The 15,698-nt window shown below is 63.0% G+C and overlaps 1 protein-coding gene across 2 annotated transcripts in view; it reads left to right on the plus strand.

Annotated features, from left to right (window-relative positions):
• Window positions 1–15,698, plus strand: part of KCNQ1 (potassium voltage-gated channel subfamily Q member 1) — a 321,727-nt gene that overhangs the window by 67,169 nt on the left and 238,860 nt on the right. The window contains exons 1-2 of one of the 2 annotated variants that reach the window (XM_079104940.1): window positions 4,140–4,183; window positions 11,212–11,302. In XM_079104940.1, the coding sequence (XP_078961066.1) occupies window positions 11,300–11,302 (3 nt within the window). In that variant the 5' untranslated portion in view covers window positions 4,140–4,183; window positions 11,212–11,299. Of the gene's footprint in view, window positions 1–4,139; window positions 4,184–11,211; window positions 11,303–15,698 lie in introns of those variants that run through there. The other variant, XM_079104939.1, reaches the window with a different exon arrangement.

Raw genomic sequence — 15,698 nt, forward strand, 5'->3', positions numbered from 1 at the left:
GGAGACTCTGGGAGTAGCAGGGCTAAGTGGGTAGGTGACTGCAGCCACCAGGCATGGATGTGACCATGTTGGCCAGGGGTGTCCACAGGTCTCCAGAGAGGTATTGGGCTGGATCTGGGGTGTCTGCAGCGGACAGGTGGTGTCCCCATGCGCGTTCCCACACCCTGTCTCCCCGCATCCATGCCTTCCCTGGCTCCCCACATTCACTTCTATCTGGAGGTCCCCATCTGCACTGCGGTGGTCCTAGGGGTCCTGATTCCCCGCCCGGCCCATGGCAGCGGGCGTGCCCCGGGGCCCGGGGGTGTGGATGGGGTGTCTGGAGACTGCCAGGGATGCTCCCGAGCAGGAGCGCTCTGCACCCCACCCCAAGTTCCTCACTTTCTGACCAGGGATGTCCCACCTGGGGCCTGAAGCCAGGCCGGGCTGGGGCGCAGGTGAGCCCAGACACTGCCCAGCCCATCTCACTGGAGACAGAGGATCCAGCAGAGGCCTTCCTGATCATGGTGGAGGGCGCTGCCCGCCCGGCCTCACCCGGCCCCCGGCGAGCAGCCTCAGCGAGCAGGCGCCTGCTCAGGGCCCTGTGGGTCGGCGTGGCCGTCCTGAAGGTGGGGTGGCTTTAGGAGCCCTGCTGTGGGTGGGCAGGGTTTCTGGAGGACCAAGGTCCCCAAACCAGGAAGGAGACTGGCCTCACCCTACCCACTCGCTGGAAATGGAGAAGCCCCGAGGGAAGGGAGCACCAGTCGTGAGGCCACTGCTGCCCACCGCCTGGGCTGCAAGTGGGTTCCGGGCTGCTGCAGGAATTGCGGCGGCCCTGTGGCTGCGTCTGCACACAGCTCTGGGGCTGCCCTGCCCAGGCCTTCCACCTTAGGTTGGGGGCTGCCGGTGCGGACTTGGAGGGTGAGGGGCCACGTGGTCCCGGAGCCCCTCTGCCCTGTGAACTGGCTGTCCCTGGGACTTGCACAGGAGCCAGCAGCCCTGATTTTGCCGCGTGGTAACGGGCTGACGCCTCTCTGGGCCTCAGTTTCCCCCTCTGTAGAAGCAGGCCCCACCAGACTCCGCCACGCCTGTGCTGGGCACTGTGGCTTCAAAAGAAGAGGTGGTCATCTGGGCACAGGGCCAGTGTGGTTCTGGGCCCCTGAGTAGGACCTCCGCCCCTCACGGGCACCTGTGCTGGCTCCGCATGTTCTCTGGGGAATCCTGGGCTTTGGGGCTCGAGCAGGACCAGTGTGAGCTGCTTTGAGTGGGAATCTTGGCTTTTTGAGCCTCAGTTTCTCCACCTGAGAAAGGAGCACCTTCTCTCCTTGTTAGATCCCCAGGAAATAGAACCCACGGTGTTCGTGTGGGCACAGATCGGGGTTCACGCTAAGGAGCTTCTCACAGGGTGGGGCCTGCACTTCAGGGCACAGGCTGGGAGCGGCCGCAGGGTTTCTGGGTCAGTCTGGAGGCAGGGGTCCTGCTTCTTGGGGAAGCTCTGTGCTGGCCGCCGATGAAGGGAGGCCCCGCTGGCTCCTGCCCCTCCTGGTCTTGGAGCTGGGCGGTGTCTTACTGGCTCCCCATGGTCCCAGCCTGGGCTTCGAGGTCACGGATGGTGAGCCTGGGGCTGACCCACCTGAGCGCGGCTTGCACGGCTGCCCTTACCGAGCACTGGTGCCGTTGGTCCCTTATCCCTTGTGAGGAACCCGACGCTCGCCAGCCACAGCCACTCTGGGTACCAGAGTCCCGCACATCCCCTGGAGCAGGGCAGGGAGAGTCCTCCTGCTGGAGCCTAAACTATAGACAGAAAGACTTGGGTCAGACGTGAGGAGGGACTCTTGTGAGTAGGACAGAGCCCCGAGGACCATGCCTTCAGTCGGTTCCAGGGCACCTGTCTTGCCCAGCGAGACCACCCTTGCCCCTGAGCGGTGCCCCCTCTGATCCCGGGGAGGCCCTGAGCCGGGCAAGGCTGCTGGGAACCCAGCTGCCCTGGGCGGCCCTGAGATGGGGAGTCATCTGGCCTGCAGGGACAGCCTGCCCGGCCCCCACTCCATCCTGGGCAGGACTTTCAGAAGGATGAGCGTCCTTGGCAGATAAGGCCCAGGTCCATGAGGCCACTTTGGTCTGCTCTCCAGCACCTTCTAAATATACGCTCTGAGGGTGTCTTATCATCCAGTGGCCGGGAGCCGGGCCTCGTGTGGCCCCAGCCTGCAGGAGCCTCCCGGGGCCCTGGGAGCGGTCTGTGCCGGCACATTCTTGGCCGCCTGGTCACCTCCTGAGCGCTCTGGCTGCCCTGTGTGTGTAAATGGGCTGCAGTGACCCCAGGGGCCAGGACCTTCCAGGTTCCTAGCTGGGCCCTTCCCCAGGTCCCTCCTGGAGGGAAGGTGTCCAAGATGCCTTAGCTCCCGTCCACACTGTGGGGCGTAGCTTTCCCAGAGGCCTGTGCTGCCTCGGCCAGCCTGGAGGCCAGTTTCCACTGATGGCTGGTGTCATGTGACCTGACAGGTCACAGAGGCCCTCTGACCTCCGCCTTTCTCTCCTTGGGCAAGGCCTGGGCCAAGCTCAGGCGGCTCCCAAGGTTCTGAGTTGAAAGGAGGGAGCAGGGTCCTCTGTGCTGTGTCCCTGCCCACCCCACAGCTGGGCCTCTGGCTCCTTGGGGGCGCCCTGGAACCCGTTTGTGAAGGCCAGCCTGTGGTCAGACATTCCTGCTATCTAGCTAGGTTTTCTAGCTCCTGGCCCAAACTTGGTGCCCTGGAGATGGACAGTGCCTGGGGCTGTCGCCATGGCTGGTCCCACGGCCAGGCAGGGTTGCTGGGTAACTTGGGTGCATCCTGGACCCTGTGACAGTGCACATCATCCATCCTGCTGGGGCCCGTGGGTTCTGAGCCCCTGAGTTGGGATCTGCACTCTGGCTCGTCACCTGTTGTTGTCAATCAAGTTTTACTGGGATGCCACTATGCCCAGCTGAGGAGCTGCCCGTAAGCTGCCGCCTGCCACACCTCAGACGTCCCTCTCTAGGCCAGAGGTATCCTCCCCTGACCTCCGCTCTGCACTCTCCTGGATGGAGGGGACGTTGTCTGACCCCTCTGATCTTGGTCCCTCATCTTTCTCTCTGGAGAGCTTCTGGTCCAGCCTAAGAGGATCCCCCAACACCTCTGGCACCCCCAGATCTACTGTGTCAGCTTGGACAGCTTGGCTAGGACCTCACTCAGGACGGTCTCCACCTGTCCTCAGGCTGCCCCTCAACAGGGGCCAAGACGCCCCCCCAGGTGGCATGGCAGTGGCAGCTGCGAGGCACCCCCAGTTCTCAGCCCACGCTCTGGGGTCTATGCTGAAAGGGGTGGTGACACGTGTGGGGGACAGGCCTTAGCGTGGCCTGGGAGAGGCTGCAGCCTCCTCAGCCCTAAGGGAGCATCTACCTGTGCCAAGGTGTCCCCTCCCCACCCTGTCCCCTCCATGCCAAGAGGTGTCACTGCCTCCACCCTGTCCCCTCTCACTGCAGGGGGACATTGGGTCCTAGGCATCTGGGGATTGGCCATAACCCCAGGGAGGGAGAATCGAAGGTGGTGTTCCGGGTGTTCCTGTCCAGCTGCCTAGCAGGCAGGCCTGGGGAGAGGGTGGGTTTGAAGTCCCCTTCATTCCTGGTGGAGGCCCTCCTTGCCCAGCAGCCTGGAGGGGTGCTGGGCCTTGCTGGACTCCGGCAGAGTGGAAATGGGAGCAGCTGCTCATTCAGCATCCATGCAGGAAGAGGGTGAATGGTGTGGTGGCCTGTCCCCCTGGTGGTCACCAGCCCCCTCCTGCACTGGTCCCCTGGGAGCAGGTACTGAGACGCTGCTTCTCCAAGGAGGAGGGGCTGGGTCTGCAGCTGACTGGGCCCGGAGCCCCACCCAGCACCTGCTGCCGACCCTGCTGCCAGCTGCTCACTCCTGCCAGCTGGAGACGGTCACCCCAGGAGGCTCTGTCCTCCCCAGCCGTGTGCCTAGAGCACGAGGAGAGCTGCCTCAGCCTGGCTTCTGGGCCCAATTCGAAGTCCTGCAGAAGCGGGAGGGCCGGCAGCAGAGCATGGCCCAGGGCTCAGTCCTGGAGGCCTGCCGGGCAGCACTGAGACTTATGCACTGAGCAGACCTCCACACACCTGTGTCCTGGCCTGGTGCTGGGCTCTCAGAGGGACACCACCCACTTACTGGGGAGCGGCCGTTGCCCTGTGTTGGTGAGCTGCTGGAAGCCTGGCAGGGTGGCCAGGTGGGAGGGTCTGGCTCTGTCTTCACTGCAGGGTCTTGACCTGTGAGCAGCCTGCTGGGAACTGTAGTCCAGAGTGGCTCTGGCTGCCCAGGGGGCCTGCCTTGGGTAGCTGAAGGGCTGTGGGCTTTGGGGAGGGGCTGTGAGCACATGGGGTCCCGTCCAGAGCCAGGTAGGGGGCCCTATTTCCCTGGGTTCCCAGCTGGATCCCTCTCAGAAGAGTTTGCTGACCCTAGGAGACAAGGACAGACTTGTCCTCCGGTGGCAGGCCTCATCCTCCCCCGACGAGGCTGGAGCCATGTTACCAGACAGGCACACACAGGGGCTTCGATACCACTGCTGCCGAGGCGTGGCCTCTTGGCCTCTTCTACTGTCCTCCCAGCTTACAGGGGCCTGTTACAGAAGTGGGGCTCAATGCACTTGCCAGATAAGCCCCCGCGAAAGGGCTCGGAGTCCGTGGGGCACTGGGAGTAGAGTGGCCCCATGGGGACCTGGCAGCCATACCCACACCCTGGAGCTGGACTGCAGGGCAGTGTGCTGGACCCCCCTTATGGCCCCTGGCTGGTTGGACAGTGACACTCAGGCCCTCGCAGGGCTGGGCCACATGGTGCTGAGGGAAGCGTCCCTCCCTGTGGCATCTGTCTCTGCAGCGGGGCCACCGCCAGGCCTGCCTGGCCCCACTCTTCCCCTGGCTCCTCTGCTTGTTGTGACCAAGGCGAATGGTGGCCTCCACCAGGCACATCCCTGCCGACCCTGATGCAGGTGATGTGACCTTCATTCAGAAGGGGTTTTGCAGCTTCAGTTCAGCTAAGGATCTTGAGAAGATGGGAAGGAAACAGTGTATTTTGAACTACATTTAAAAATTGTTGATGCCAATCTGTTTTCGCCTGGCACTCAACCCTGGGTTTTGAGATTTGGAGATATGCTGATAACGCTCTTGGTAAGCAGCGTAGGAGACCCCCGTGACCCCGGGCGAGGACAGCCCGGCGATGCGGTGTTCCTCCCGACACCTGCAGCCCTGCCTCACGCCGGGAAGCTCCATGCAGGTGAGGCCTTCCTTGGGAAGCTGCTGTCCCTGGCTGCACGGGGGGTTCCGACTCTAGTTCCTAAAGGACGGCCCACAGGACCTGACAGCAGAGGAGACGGCTGCATGGCCACACTGGCCTCGGGTGCCAGGCAGAGGGACCAGATGGAATGACAGGCGCTCCAGCCCTGAGTGCTCCAGCCCTGAGTGCTGCAGCCCTGGAGCCTTGTCATACCCACAGGGCTGTGTCTCCTGGTCCCCAACCCAGATGCTTCCAAGGAGGAGTGGGTGGCCTGGGCCCTGGGACTGCTGAAACTCCTCTGTCTTCCCTGGGAGGTGGTGGGACACCATCCATGCTGGGCTCCAGCAAGGGAACCTGTTGGCACGGCTTGGGCCCTCAGTGTGGACTGAGGCAAAGCCTTTAGGCGATGGCCGACACAGGCTCCACCCAGAGCTGTCTGGGGAATGGGCTGGGGTGAGCAGCTGGGGACTTGGTGTCCCCAGCCCTGCAGGGCAGCCGCTCTGTTAGTCTGCTGATGTGCCACTTCCCTCCCTGGCAGAGGCTGAGGACACTGGCCCCTCTGGGAGTCCAGCACTGCAGGGTACGCCAACCCTGGAGCCTGGCAGCTGGTGGGGTCCAGTGGAGATGAGGACGTTTGGTGGGCAGTGAGTCAGGTACTCCTGCAGCTCCCTCAGCCCAGCCTCTCCTTCCTAGGCAGCCTTTGTCAGGAGCCTTTGGAATCTTCCAGAGTGGCTCTTGTTGAAGGATACACAAAGGCCTGTAGCTGCGGCGGGGGCGTAAAACCAGTGCTTGGCTGTCGGAGAGGTCTGCTCGGAGCCTTGTTCGTCTTTGGCTAGAGCCCAGCTTAACAAGCCCATTGTCTGCCTGGCGAAGGCCCTTCCCAGCAGGGTCCTGTGACCTCGCTTGGTCCCCAGCGGTCGCTGTCCACTGCGGACACCAGCTGCCCTGCTCCATGGCCAGGGTCTCCTGTTCGGCTTTGTTTTCAAGATGTGTTAATTGTGGCAAAACACAGGACAGATTCCCCCTCTGACCATGCCTGGCGCTCAGCTCAGGGTGCTGGGCACCCTGCTGTGTGGCATCACCACCCCAGCCTGAAACTCGGTCGATATCACACCTAACACCGCTGTCCCCACCCTGCTCAGTCTCTGAGCACCTGAGGACTCCCTGCTCCTGTGAGCGGTCCTGCAGTGTCCCCTGTGCCTGGCTCCTCTCAGCACAGCGTCCTCAGGTCCTTCGAGCCCATTGTCCTTTTGTGCATGACCTTTAGCCTGGACTAACAAGACTTGAGAGCCTCGCATCATTTTCCTGCCTTGGATGGATCAAGTACACAAATGTAGCGGCTGGGAAGCACCCTGGAGCTCCAGCACACAGTGGGTCAACCCATGGCCAAGCTGCCCAGAGCTGGCCTCAGGCCCCTGGAAAGCCCACGTGTCCTTCCATGCTCTACTTTGCTGGGGAGCATCCTGGGGTCATAGGTGCTCCTGGGGCTGGGCAGAGGACAGCCCTGGCAGAGGCTGAGGCCACCGTCCCCTCTTGGAGTCCAGCATCATGGGGAACATCCACAGGGCTGAGCTCACCAGCCCTAGAGTCTGGCGGCTGGTGGGGTCCAGGGAAGATGAGGTTGGTTGGTGGGCAGTGAGCCCAGCAAGCACTATAGATAGTGGACCTGGCAGCCTTGGGTCCAAGGCCAGCCCCTACCTCTCCCAGACAGGACCTGCCTGGCCGGATTTGGTGGGCTGGTCACCTGGGCTGGCCAAGCCTGTGAAGAGGTGCCAGGTGGAGCCCAGCACATGTGATGGGGAGGGTCCCCGCGTGCCCCTGGAGCTGCCTCCCCACAGGCCTCCTGCTGCGGCCTCTACGGGGCCTGGCAGGACGCCCGCATTCTCCCGTGCTCCCAGGGCACCTGGCTGCGGAGATATTGAAGCGATGTCCGATAACATGCTGGACGTCCCTCAGGGCTGGCCCTGCAGTCACGGCCGCTCAGGTCGGTTAGCCCAAGGGAACAGTGGGGCATTGTCCTGGGAGCCGCTGTGCCTGCCTGGGAGCTGGGCAGGGCAGCCTGCAGGTGAGGGCGGCCTCCTGGGGTTGGCGTCCTCCCTCTCTGGCCTCTCCTGCAGCCTGCCCTGCGGCTGCCCCAGTCCAGAACACGGGACGGTGTCTTCCTTTCCTTGGGCCTCAGCCTCCCAGGTTTTGGGGGAGGTGCCCTGTGGCAGCCTGAGCTTGGAGCTCCAGGATGCAGAACTGGGGGCAAGGGTGGTGGCCGCCCTGCAGGGCAGCAGTGTGAGTGGGCCCTGGACCTGTGTGAGCTCTCCAAGGGCAGGGGCCCTGGCAGGGCCTCTCTGAGACTCCCAGCTCCGCCCAGGACAGGAACAGATAAAGTGGTAAATAAGATAAAATGTTTTATCTAGAGTAGATAAAAAATAAACCGTGTTATATAATTCTTTCTCAGGCCCACAGAGTGTATTCAAATATTTGAAGAACTGTTTAGCCTTCAGGATATGGCCAGGCTGAAAAGCAGCCCAGCACGTGGGGACAGATTAGCACAGCGCTCTGAACCTCAGGCTCCTCGCTGGCCGCGAGCAGGGCATTCTCGAGCTGGGCCCAGCCCTGCTGGCCTCCGGCTAGCCCAGGCCATCTCCCACCCCAGGATGGTCCTGTGTGCACCGGGCCTTCCCCGCCTGGCGGGTGCCTCCATGCCCCACCTGCTTCCCCTTGTGGGGTGTGCCCAGTGGCCAGCTGCTGTGTTTGGTCTTTCAGGCGTGGGCCTCCCTGCTGGGCCCCCACTCCTGGGTGAGGCTCACTCAGTCCTGGCTGTAGTGGCCCTGTGCCTCCGGGGGTGCAGGCAGGGGCCCCCGGCTGCAGAGTCCCCATGGTGTGGACCTGCCACTGGTGCCTGCGGCCAAGGTTCTGGGCCCTCCCTGGGCCGCGGGGGCTGCACCCATTCCCAGCCTGTGCCCTTCCGCTTTCCTTCTGGACTGCGGCTGCTGGGCAGCAGCAGTGGATGGTAGATGGTCACCCCGACAGCAGAAAAAGCAAAGCCACGACAAGCCCGGCCTCTGCCACTCGCCTGGCTTGAGCTCGTAACCTGGGAGCCCTGGGCCTCGTCGGCCTGAGACAGCCACTCATTGACCAGGGTGATGTCACGCCCACTGGGCTCCCGCAGGTCCCGCGACGCTGCCTGCTAAGCGCAGTGGCTGCTCTCGGGTCCTGGGAGGTGCGCGCAGCGAGGGCGGCACACGGCCTCGAGCCTCTGCGGGGCGTCGCAGGCCTGCTCCTGGCACAAGTCCTGTGGGGACTTCTGGTCGCAGTGCCCTCCACAGCCCTGCCGGAGGTGGCTGTGGGCTCTGACTCGTGCGGATGGGGACACTAGGCTGGGGAGCCACCCGTGCGCGGCCGTGCAGGGGCGCATGGCGTGCTGCGTCCCTCGGGCGCCCACTGTGTGGGGAGAAGCAGCACCTCTGCTTCTCCTGGCTGTGCTGGGCCCAGTCCCACTTCTCTGGTGCTGGGAATCAAAGCACAGTGGCACGCGGGGCTGCGGTGGCACGGGAGCCACAGGAACAGCTGGCCGGCCGCTCCCATGAGGCCGAGGCCCCGACGGGCCCTGAGAACGCAGCTGGGCCCCTTCTGCAGGTCTGGACAGAGCCCTTGGTTTTTGTAGTGGGAGGCAAACTCCGTGCAGGACCAGCAGGCAGAATGGGTTCCCTGGGCCGGGAATGGCACCTGCCGTAGCAGGACACTCCCCCAGCCAGGGTTTGCTGTGCGCCCCTGAGAGCCAGCGCTTGCTCAGGTGGGGGCTGCCATGTGTCCTGGCTGGAGGCCCCCATGGTACTGAATGACACCTTGACTCTGTGTCCACTCTGGGCCAGCGCTGTGGGTATGGTCTGGGGGACAGCAGAGGGCATGGGCAGGCACAGTGCAGGGGCTGCCTGGGCCCAGGGGAGTACCAGGAGGGGCCTAGGAGGACAGGACATCCCTCCATGCTGGGCAAGGAGGGTCCTTGGAGCCGGGCCATGTGGAGGCAGAGGTGCATGGTCCCTGAAGGGAGTCCGCCTAGGCCGGAGCCAATCTGTGAGGGGCTGGTAGTAGGAGGTGAGGCCCCAGGAGGAGCAGGGGTCCCGGGGCTGAGGGACGGTGGCCAAATTTTGGTCTGGTGGCTGCCATGGGGTCTGTGCTGAGCCAGGATGTCATCTGCCAAGAAATAGGGTGGTAGCCCTGAGGACAGAGGAAGGTCACATGGGAGGGACAGAGGCAGAGCAAGGTGGTCAGGGGTCGTGTGCAGGTGTGCACACCAGGGACTGAGTACCTGCTGTGCCCCAGGCCCTGTCCAGTCACCAGCTCTTAGGCCAGGGGTGGACAACAGGCACCAGGTCCCAGCAGTGACCCTTGTGGAGGGGAATGTGGGGGCAGCTCTGATGCTGGACTGGCCTCTGCAGGTGAAGTGGGGCCTCCCTATGGAACCTGAGGTCGGCTCCAACGTAGGACAGCAGCAGCTACAGAGGTACTGACGAGGCACCCTTGAGACCAGCAAGGAAAGTAGGGGAGCCAGGGCAGGGTGGGGCCATCATGGTGACACGGAAGGGCCCCTTGCCCCTGGGTGGGACAGGCAGCGTGGTCAGGGTGGGGTCAGGCTGGAGGTGGCTGTGCAGGTGCAGCCAACAGCCTGCAAGGGACACGTCCCAAGGGTACAGCGTGGCTGTGAGCAGGCCTTTGGTGGGTCAGTCCTGAGGGCCGCAGGGCCACAGAGGCTGGGAAGGGATGGCTTCACCCACGGGAGCCTGGGGGAGACTCCCAGGTCCCTGCAGCCCACAAGCTCTGTCTGGCAACGGCCCGTTCAGGACCTCTGGGGGCAAGGCACGCATTGGACAGACAGGAGACAGGTGCGAGAGTTCCAGCCAGGCTGAGCCTGAAGTTGGTGCTGGGGCTCCTGGCTGCTGGGGTGGGCACTGAGGGCCACTGGGGACAGTGGGCTCTCAGGGAAGGAAGAGGGCCTGGGCTCCTGGGTACTGGGCAGAGGGAGGGGCCTGGGCTCCTGGGCACAGGGCAGAAGGGAGGAGGCCTGGGCTCCTGGGCACAGGGCAGAAGGTGTGCACCTCCCAGAGCAGCTGCCCACTGCCCATCCCTGAGCACCCATGCTGAGGTGTTTGGAGTCATTAAGCCCTTGGAGTTTCTCCCCACTGGCTGCCCTGTCCCCTAGGCAGGAGGAGGGCTGGGGCCACCTCAGCCTGGTGATACCCAAGGACACTGAGCTCAGAGCTCAGAGAAAGAGGGAAGAGGGACCCTGGGCTTCGCCCGCAGGAGGCGGTGGCTCTTACATCTATGGCTCCCATAGAATCAGAGCAGGTGGCCTGTGTTCCGCGTGCCCACAGGCACGTGGGCAGCCTGGGCTCTGCCCCTGGCCTGGGCTCTGCTTCCCTCTCCTTTGATAAGCTCTGAGGGCTTGGCCGTGGGTTCCCAGCTGGTGGATTGCTTCTCCCTGTGACCACCAGGCACCCCGCCTGGTTCTGAACGCTGCCCCTGGGTCGGGGGAGGTTGTCCGGAAACCATCTGTGGAAACACCCTTCTGGGGAGAGAGTCGCACACCACGGCTCAGCGTGAAGGGCTGCGCCCGGGGTGCTGGGGTGCCCGAGTGGCCACCCTTCCAGTCCAGAGCATCTGGTCATGACGAAAGGAGAGACCCCTGCCCACCAGTGCCACCAGGCTGCTCCCTGCCCTGTGGACTTGCCCAACCACGACTAAAGCACATGATAGGTGGTCGTTGGGGTCGTTGCTGGGCATAGCATTTTGAGGACCACCCATGTTAGGTCCAGGGATCAACCCCGAGGGCCTTCTGTCCTCTGGCACACATTGGTGTGTCCGCTCACAGTTGATCTCACACGAATCGCCTTGGGGTGCTGCTGTGCGGCGGGTGGGAGTCGGCTGGTGGGTGCTGACCCTGCGCCCTCCTCTCTTACAGCTTCCTCATTGTCCTGGTCTGCCTCATCTTCAGCGTGCTGTCCACCATTGAGCAGTATGCCGCTCTGGCCACAGGGACGCTCTTCTGGATGGTACGTAGGTACCTGGGCCGCCAGATGGCTCAGCTGCCCTGGGGGGTTGGCCCTGGAATAGAGCAGGCTGCTCCCGGCCCCACCTGGTGCTGGCCTCAGGACCTGGGCAGGACCCTGACACCGACCAGGCCACTGGGCGGGGAAGGGAGCAGTGACAGGCCCTAGAGGGCTTCCTGGAGTGGGAGGCTTCTGAGCAGGGCAGGAAGGGCGAGAGGAAGACGTGGGTGCCATGGAGCTGGGGTTCTGCGCAGTGGGGTCGCACTGCAGGCTGGGGGTCTCCTGTGTGTGTTGTGGGGCATGTGGACCCCTGCAGGTATGCAGCCCCGCCCGACCCCAGTCACCTAGCGGTCCCTTCCACGTGCCCCAGAGGCCCTCAGCATCACATGCTGCAGGGCCATCTGGGTTGGGTGCCCGGCCAGCCCTGTGCACAGCCCTGTGTGTGCCCCTCAGCGGGTGAGGACTGAGGCCCCCCTCCCCTGGCAGAGTGTGTCCCCAGCCCTAGAGAGGACCTCAGGCCGTCTGAGGGTTGAAATACCCGAGCACGGTGGCCCCGCCGCTCCCCTCGCAGGCCCCTCCTGCTGGCCATGGGCTGTGAGGACTTCTTCCTGCCCAGCTGGCCGTGAGCCTGAGTGAGGGCCTGGGTGGACCCCAGCTGGGAAGGGGCTTGTTCTGCCACGAAGTGGAGAGTCTGGAGCCAGGACTGAGGGTGCCCGCCCTCTGCTCCTCTTTTGCCGCTGGGCCCAGTGCTGGGAGCAGCGCAGAAGCCACCCTGCCCTGGGCCTGGGCTCCTGTGGAGACCCAAAGTCGATGTGGCGTAGAGGTGGGTGCTGGGGACCAGCTGGGTCTGGGGACAGAGGGTCCCTGAGGGAGCCGCCTGGCTGCCATGCTGGGCAGGGCCCGCAGGACCGCGTCCACACTGCTGTTGCGCCTGCCCCTCTCGTGGCAGGCTGTCCCTCTGGCTGCAGAGGGTGCTGGGATCGGATGGGCTGGCCTGTGCCTGCTACCCGGGGTTGGCTGGGGCAGCTCTCACCCGCATTTGACCAAGCAGCCTGTCCAGCTGGGCCGGGCGTGGTGAGCCCAGAGGTGGTGCCTGTCTTAATATTGGGCGGTCAGCCACCTTTGCTCCCGTGGTTCTGGATTCTGAGTGGGCTTGAGGGTCCCTGCTTGGGGCTCATGGGAGGACCTTCCTCTGTGCTCTTCCTGTGCTCCGACGGGCAGCTATGTGTGTCGATGTCGCCGGTGGCCACTGGGACTCCGTGAGGCAGGGCCCCTGGACCTCCAGTAAAGTGGCTCCACTTACCCCAAAGCTGTCTCCCACCTGATTTGAGATGCACCTTTGTTAAGAACCAGGTTCCAGGTGCAGGGTTGCTCTGAGGCCTTCCGACTTGACCCTCTGGCTGTTTTCCTCTCCCAGAACCTGGCCAAGGCCTGGTCCACAGCAGACCCTCCTGCAGGGCTTTCCTGGCCATTCTTGCTGGTTTTCTTTTCCCGACAACCTTATGACCCACTGATCCGGCTTTGGGATGGACCTGATAAGTCGGGGAGACGGACACCTCTGTGGTATTGTTCATAGGGTTAGGACTGTTCTTGTAGGGTTGTTCCTAATGACAATATTGTGGTCATAGTGGTTGGAAGTTGCTGTTGCTAGTGGTATTTCTGTTGTGATATGTTTTATGGGATTGTTTTTGCACACATGAAGCCAGCAATATGCCATTTCTTGGCCCAGGACTCTGCTGTGTTTTGTCATCGATTATAACAGGTTTCCCCCATTCTTGGGTTCTGGGATAGAAGTCCTCCTTGCAGGTGCAGCTGTCCCCTGTCCTGCTGGGCACACGGTAAGGGTGGAGTATGTACCCTGCTGTCACTTCATGCTTATCCAAAAGGAGCATCCAGCCACCAGGTTGGGGACCAGCATTTTCTGCTTTTGGGAACTGTCCACCAGCCCGTCTTGTGTGATTAAAAAAAAATTTTTTTTAGTTGAAGAGGGACACAATACCTTTGTTTTTATTTTTGTGTGGTGCTGAGGATGAACCCAGTGCCTCACACGTGCTAGGCAAGTGCTCTACCCCTGAGCCACAACCCCAGCCCAGTCCTGTGTGATTCGATGAGATGGTTGGATCTTGTCCCACATCTGCCTTGGTGTCTGTGGACACCCAGCCTCATTTCCGGGGACGGAACCCCTTGGCTCCTGAGTGGGATCTTCCCCATCCCATCTGCTCACACTGCCGCATTTTGCTGGGGCTTTTGCAGGCCACGGGGAGGGGTCTGGCACCCGCGCGCAGTGCCGTCTTTGCTCAGTCAAGGCTGTTGCTCCTTTCCCGCTCCGAGGTGAGTCATTGTCCCCATGGCATCTGCTGAGGGCCCTAGCATCCCTCACCCCTGTGGGCCCAGCTCTCAGGCACATGTGGGCTGAGCTGCTGGCTGTCTTGCAGGACACCCGCTGCTACCCGGGAGGTGTACTGGGCACAGAACAGGTGTACCGGCACTTCCTCTGCAGGTTGCTCTGTGAGGACAGCGTCTGGGGTGCTCTGCCCTGAGACTTGCCCTGGAGCTTCCCCTGTTCTCAGGCTGTGAGGGCCTGGCTGCCTGAAGATCCCCCAGGAGAGGACAGTGTGCATGACTGTGTACACGCATGTGCGTGTGTGAGCGTGCGTGTGTGAGCCTGCATGTGTACCCATGTGCAAGGAGGTGTACACACGTGTGTGCATGTGCCCATGTGTTCACGCACAGCTGTGTGCATGTGTCTGAGCATGTGTGTGAGTGGGAGGCTGTACCTGTGTACACTCACTTGTTCATGCGTGTACCTGTGCCTGTTGTGTGGATGCATGCTGTAGTGTGTACCTGTGAGCGTTTGCTGTGTGTGTGTACACAGGTGTTTCTGTGTAGCTGTGTGCCTCGGCATGGCTACCTGTGTTCACCTGCATGCCCAGGTGTAAGTGTGTGATGCATTCTGCTCCTCCTGTGCTAGCTCGGCCCTGGGATGGCCAGCCCCGGTCTTCCAGGGTGACTTGGGCCCCTTTCAGGGTCCCAGGTCTCTGTCAGGCCCAGGACCTGCCGCCGCCTCCCACCTGGCCCTGGCATCTCTGGGGCCTGCATGCCACCTGGTGGCTTCTCTTGGAACTGCACTTGCCTTTCCACTGCCCCCAGGCTGGCGGGCAGTAAGCACTGGGCCTTGTGATGTCCACACCTCCCTCCCTCACCGGGCATGTGCCAGTGGAGCAACTCCCCTGCCCCAACCAGCGCCCCCTCCCACTGTGACCCCCATCCCAGCAGTGGCTCTTTTCCACTCCCTGAGAGCAGTGACCCTACTGTGTTCCATTGGCCCCTCCCCACACACCCACTGGGGAGGCTTTCTTAAACAACCTGATCCTCCTAGAAGTTCCTGTGGCCTTTGGGGAACACTCCAGCTTCTCTCTCATGGACTTTCAGGCACCTGTCCCCAGCCCCTTGCTCACTCTCTACTGCCTCTGGGCCTTTGCACCAGCTCTGTCCTCTGACGTCTTCTGGGACTGGCTTCTCCCGGGACACCTGCTGTTTCTTCAGAGGGCAGGGTGTGGCAGCTCCGCAGGGGCCCATGCCTCCCTCACCGTTCCACACTCCCGAGGACCCCTGGCCACGCTTGCTGCCTGCCAGCTTAGTGCTTCCTGCTCAGCCCCTGGAGCTCCCCACAGCCCACCCAGTGGGCATGTGTTCCTCGGCCTTAGTGTCCCTACCTGTGGAATGCAGGAGGTGACAGATGGCCCCCTGCTGCCCTTCCCATTTGGCAGGTCATGTTTCCACTCCACGTCCCCACACTTCAGCCTTGGGGGGTTGCCCCTTCCAGGTGGGTTGAGCTGAGCGTGTCAGCCGTTTACACCTGAGTAACAGCTGTAAGGGGTTTGGGGACAGTGGGAAGGAGGCAGCCATGGGCCCAGCACTGGGCAGAGCAGGTGGGGGTGGGGCCCTATAGGGACATGTCTGTGGGACAGAAAGGCTCTGTGGAGTGGGGGTGCTGGGGGGGGGGCAGGGTGAGGAGCTGAGCGTGTGCTGGGCCAGATGGGCAGGAACCCCACCGCTTGCAGTCTGCAGGTGGGACCCAGGGGGAGGGAGATGGCAGCGGGCTCCAGAGCTCCAGGTCGTGAGGGCAGGACGGCGGGGGGGCCCCCAGGCTGGGGCTCCCGCTGTGGTGCAGGGGCAGGGAGGCCTGCAGGAGCCAATGTTTGCAGCCTCAGCTGCAGGACACCAGGTGGCGCTCTTGTCACGTGCATTTCTGCAGCCCCTGGGCCGGGCCCCGTAAGGAGCGAGCACAGCCCAAACCACAGCCCCACAGCCTGGGGCCCCACAGGGGCCCGCCAGCCGGCTACGGACTCTGAGCGAGCAGTGCGAAATGGGAAAAAGCCATTCGAGGCTGTCTTCC

This window comes from Sciurus vulgaris, assembly GCF_902686455.1.
Source record: "Sciurus vulgaris genome assembly, chromosome: 11".
NCBI classification, from domain to species: domain Eukaryota; kingdom Metazoa; phylum Chordata; class Mammalia; order Rodentia; family Sciuridae; genus Sciurus; species Sciurus vulgaris.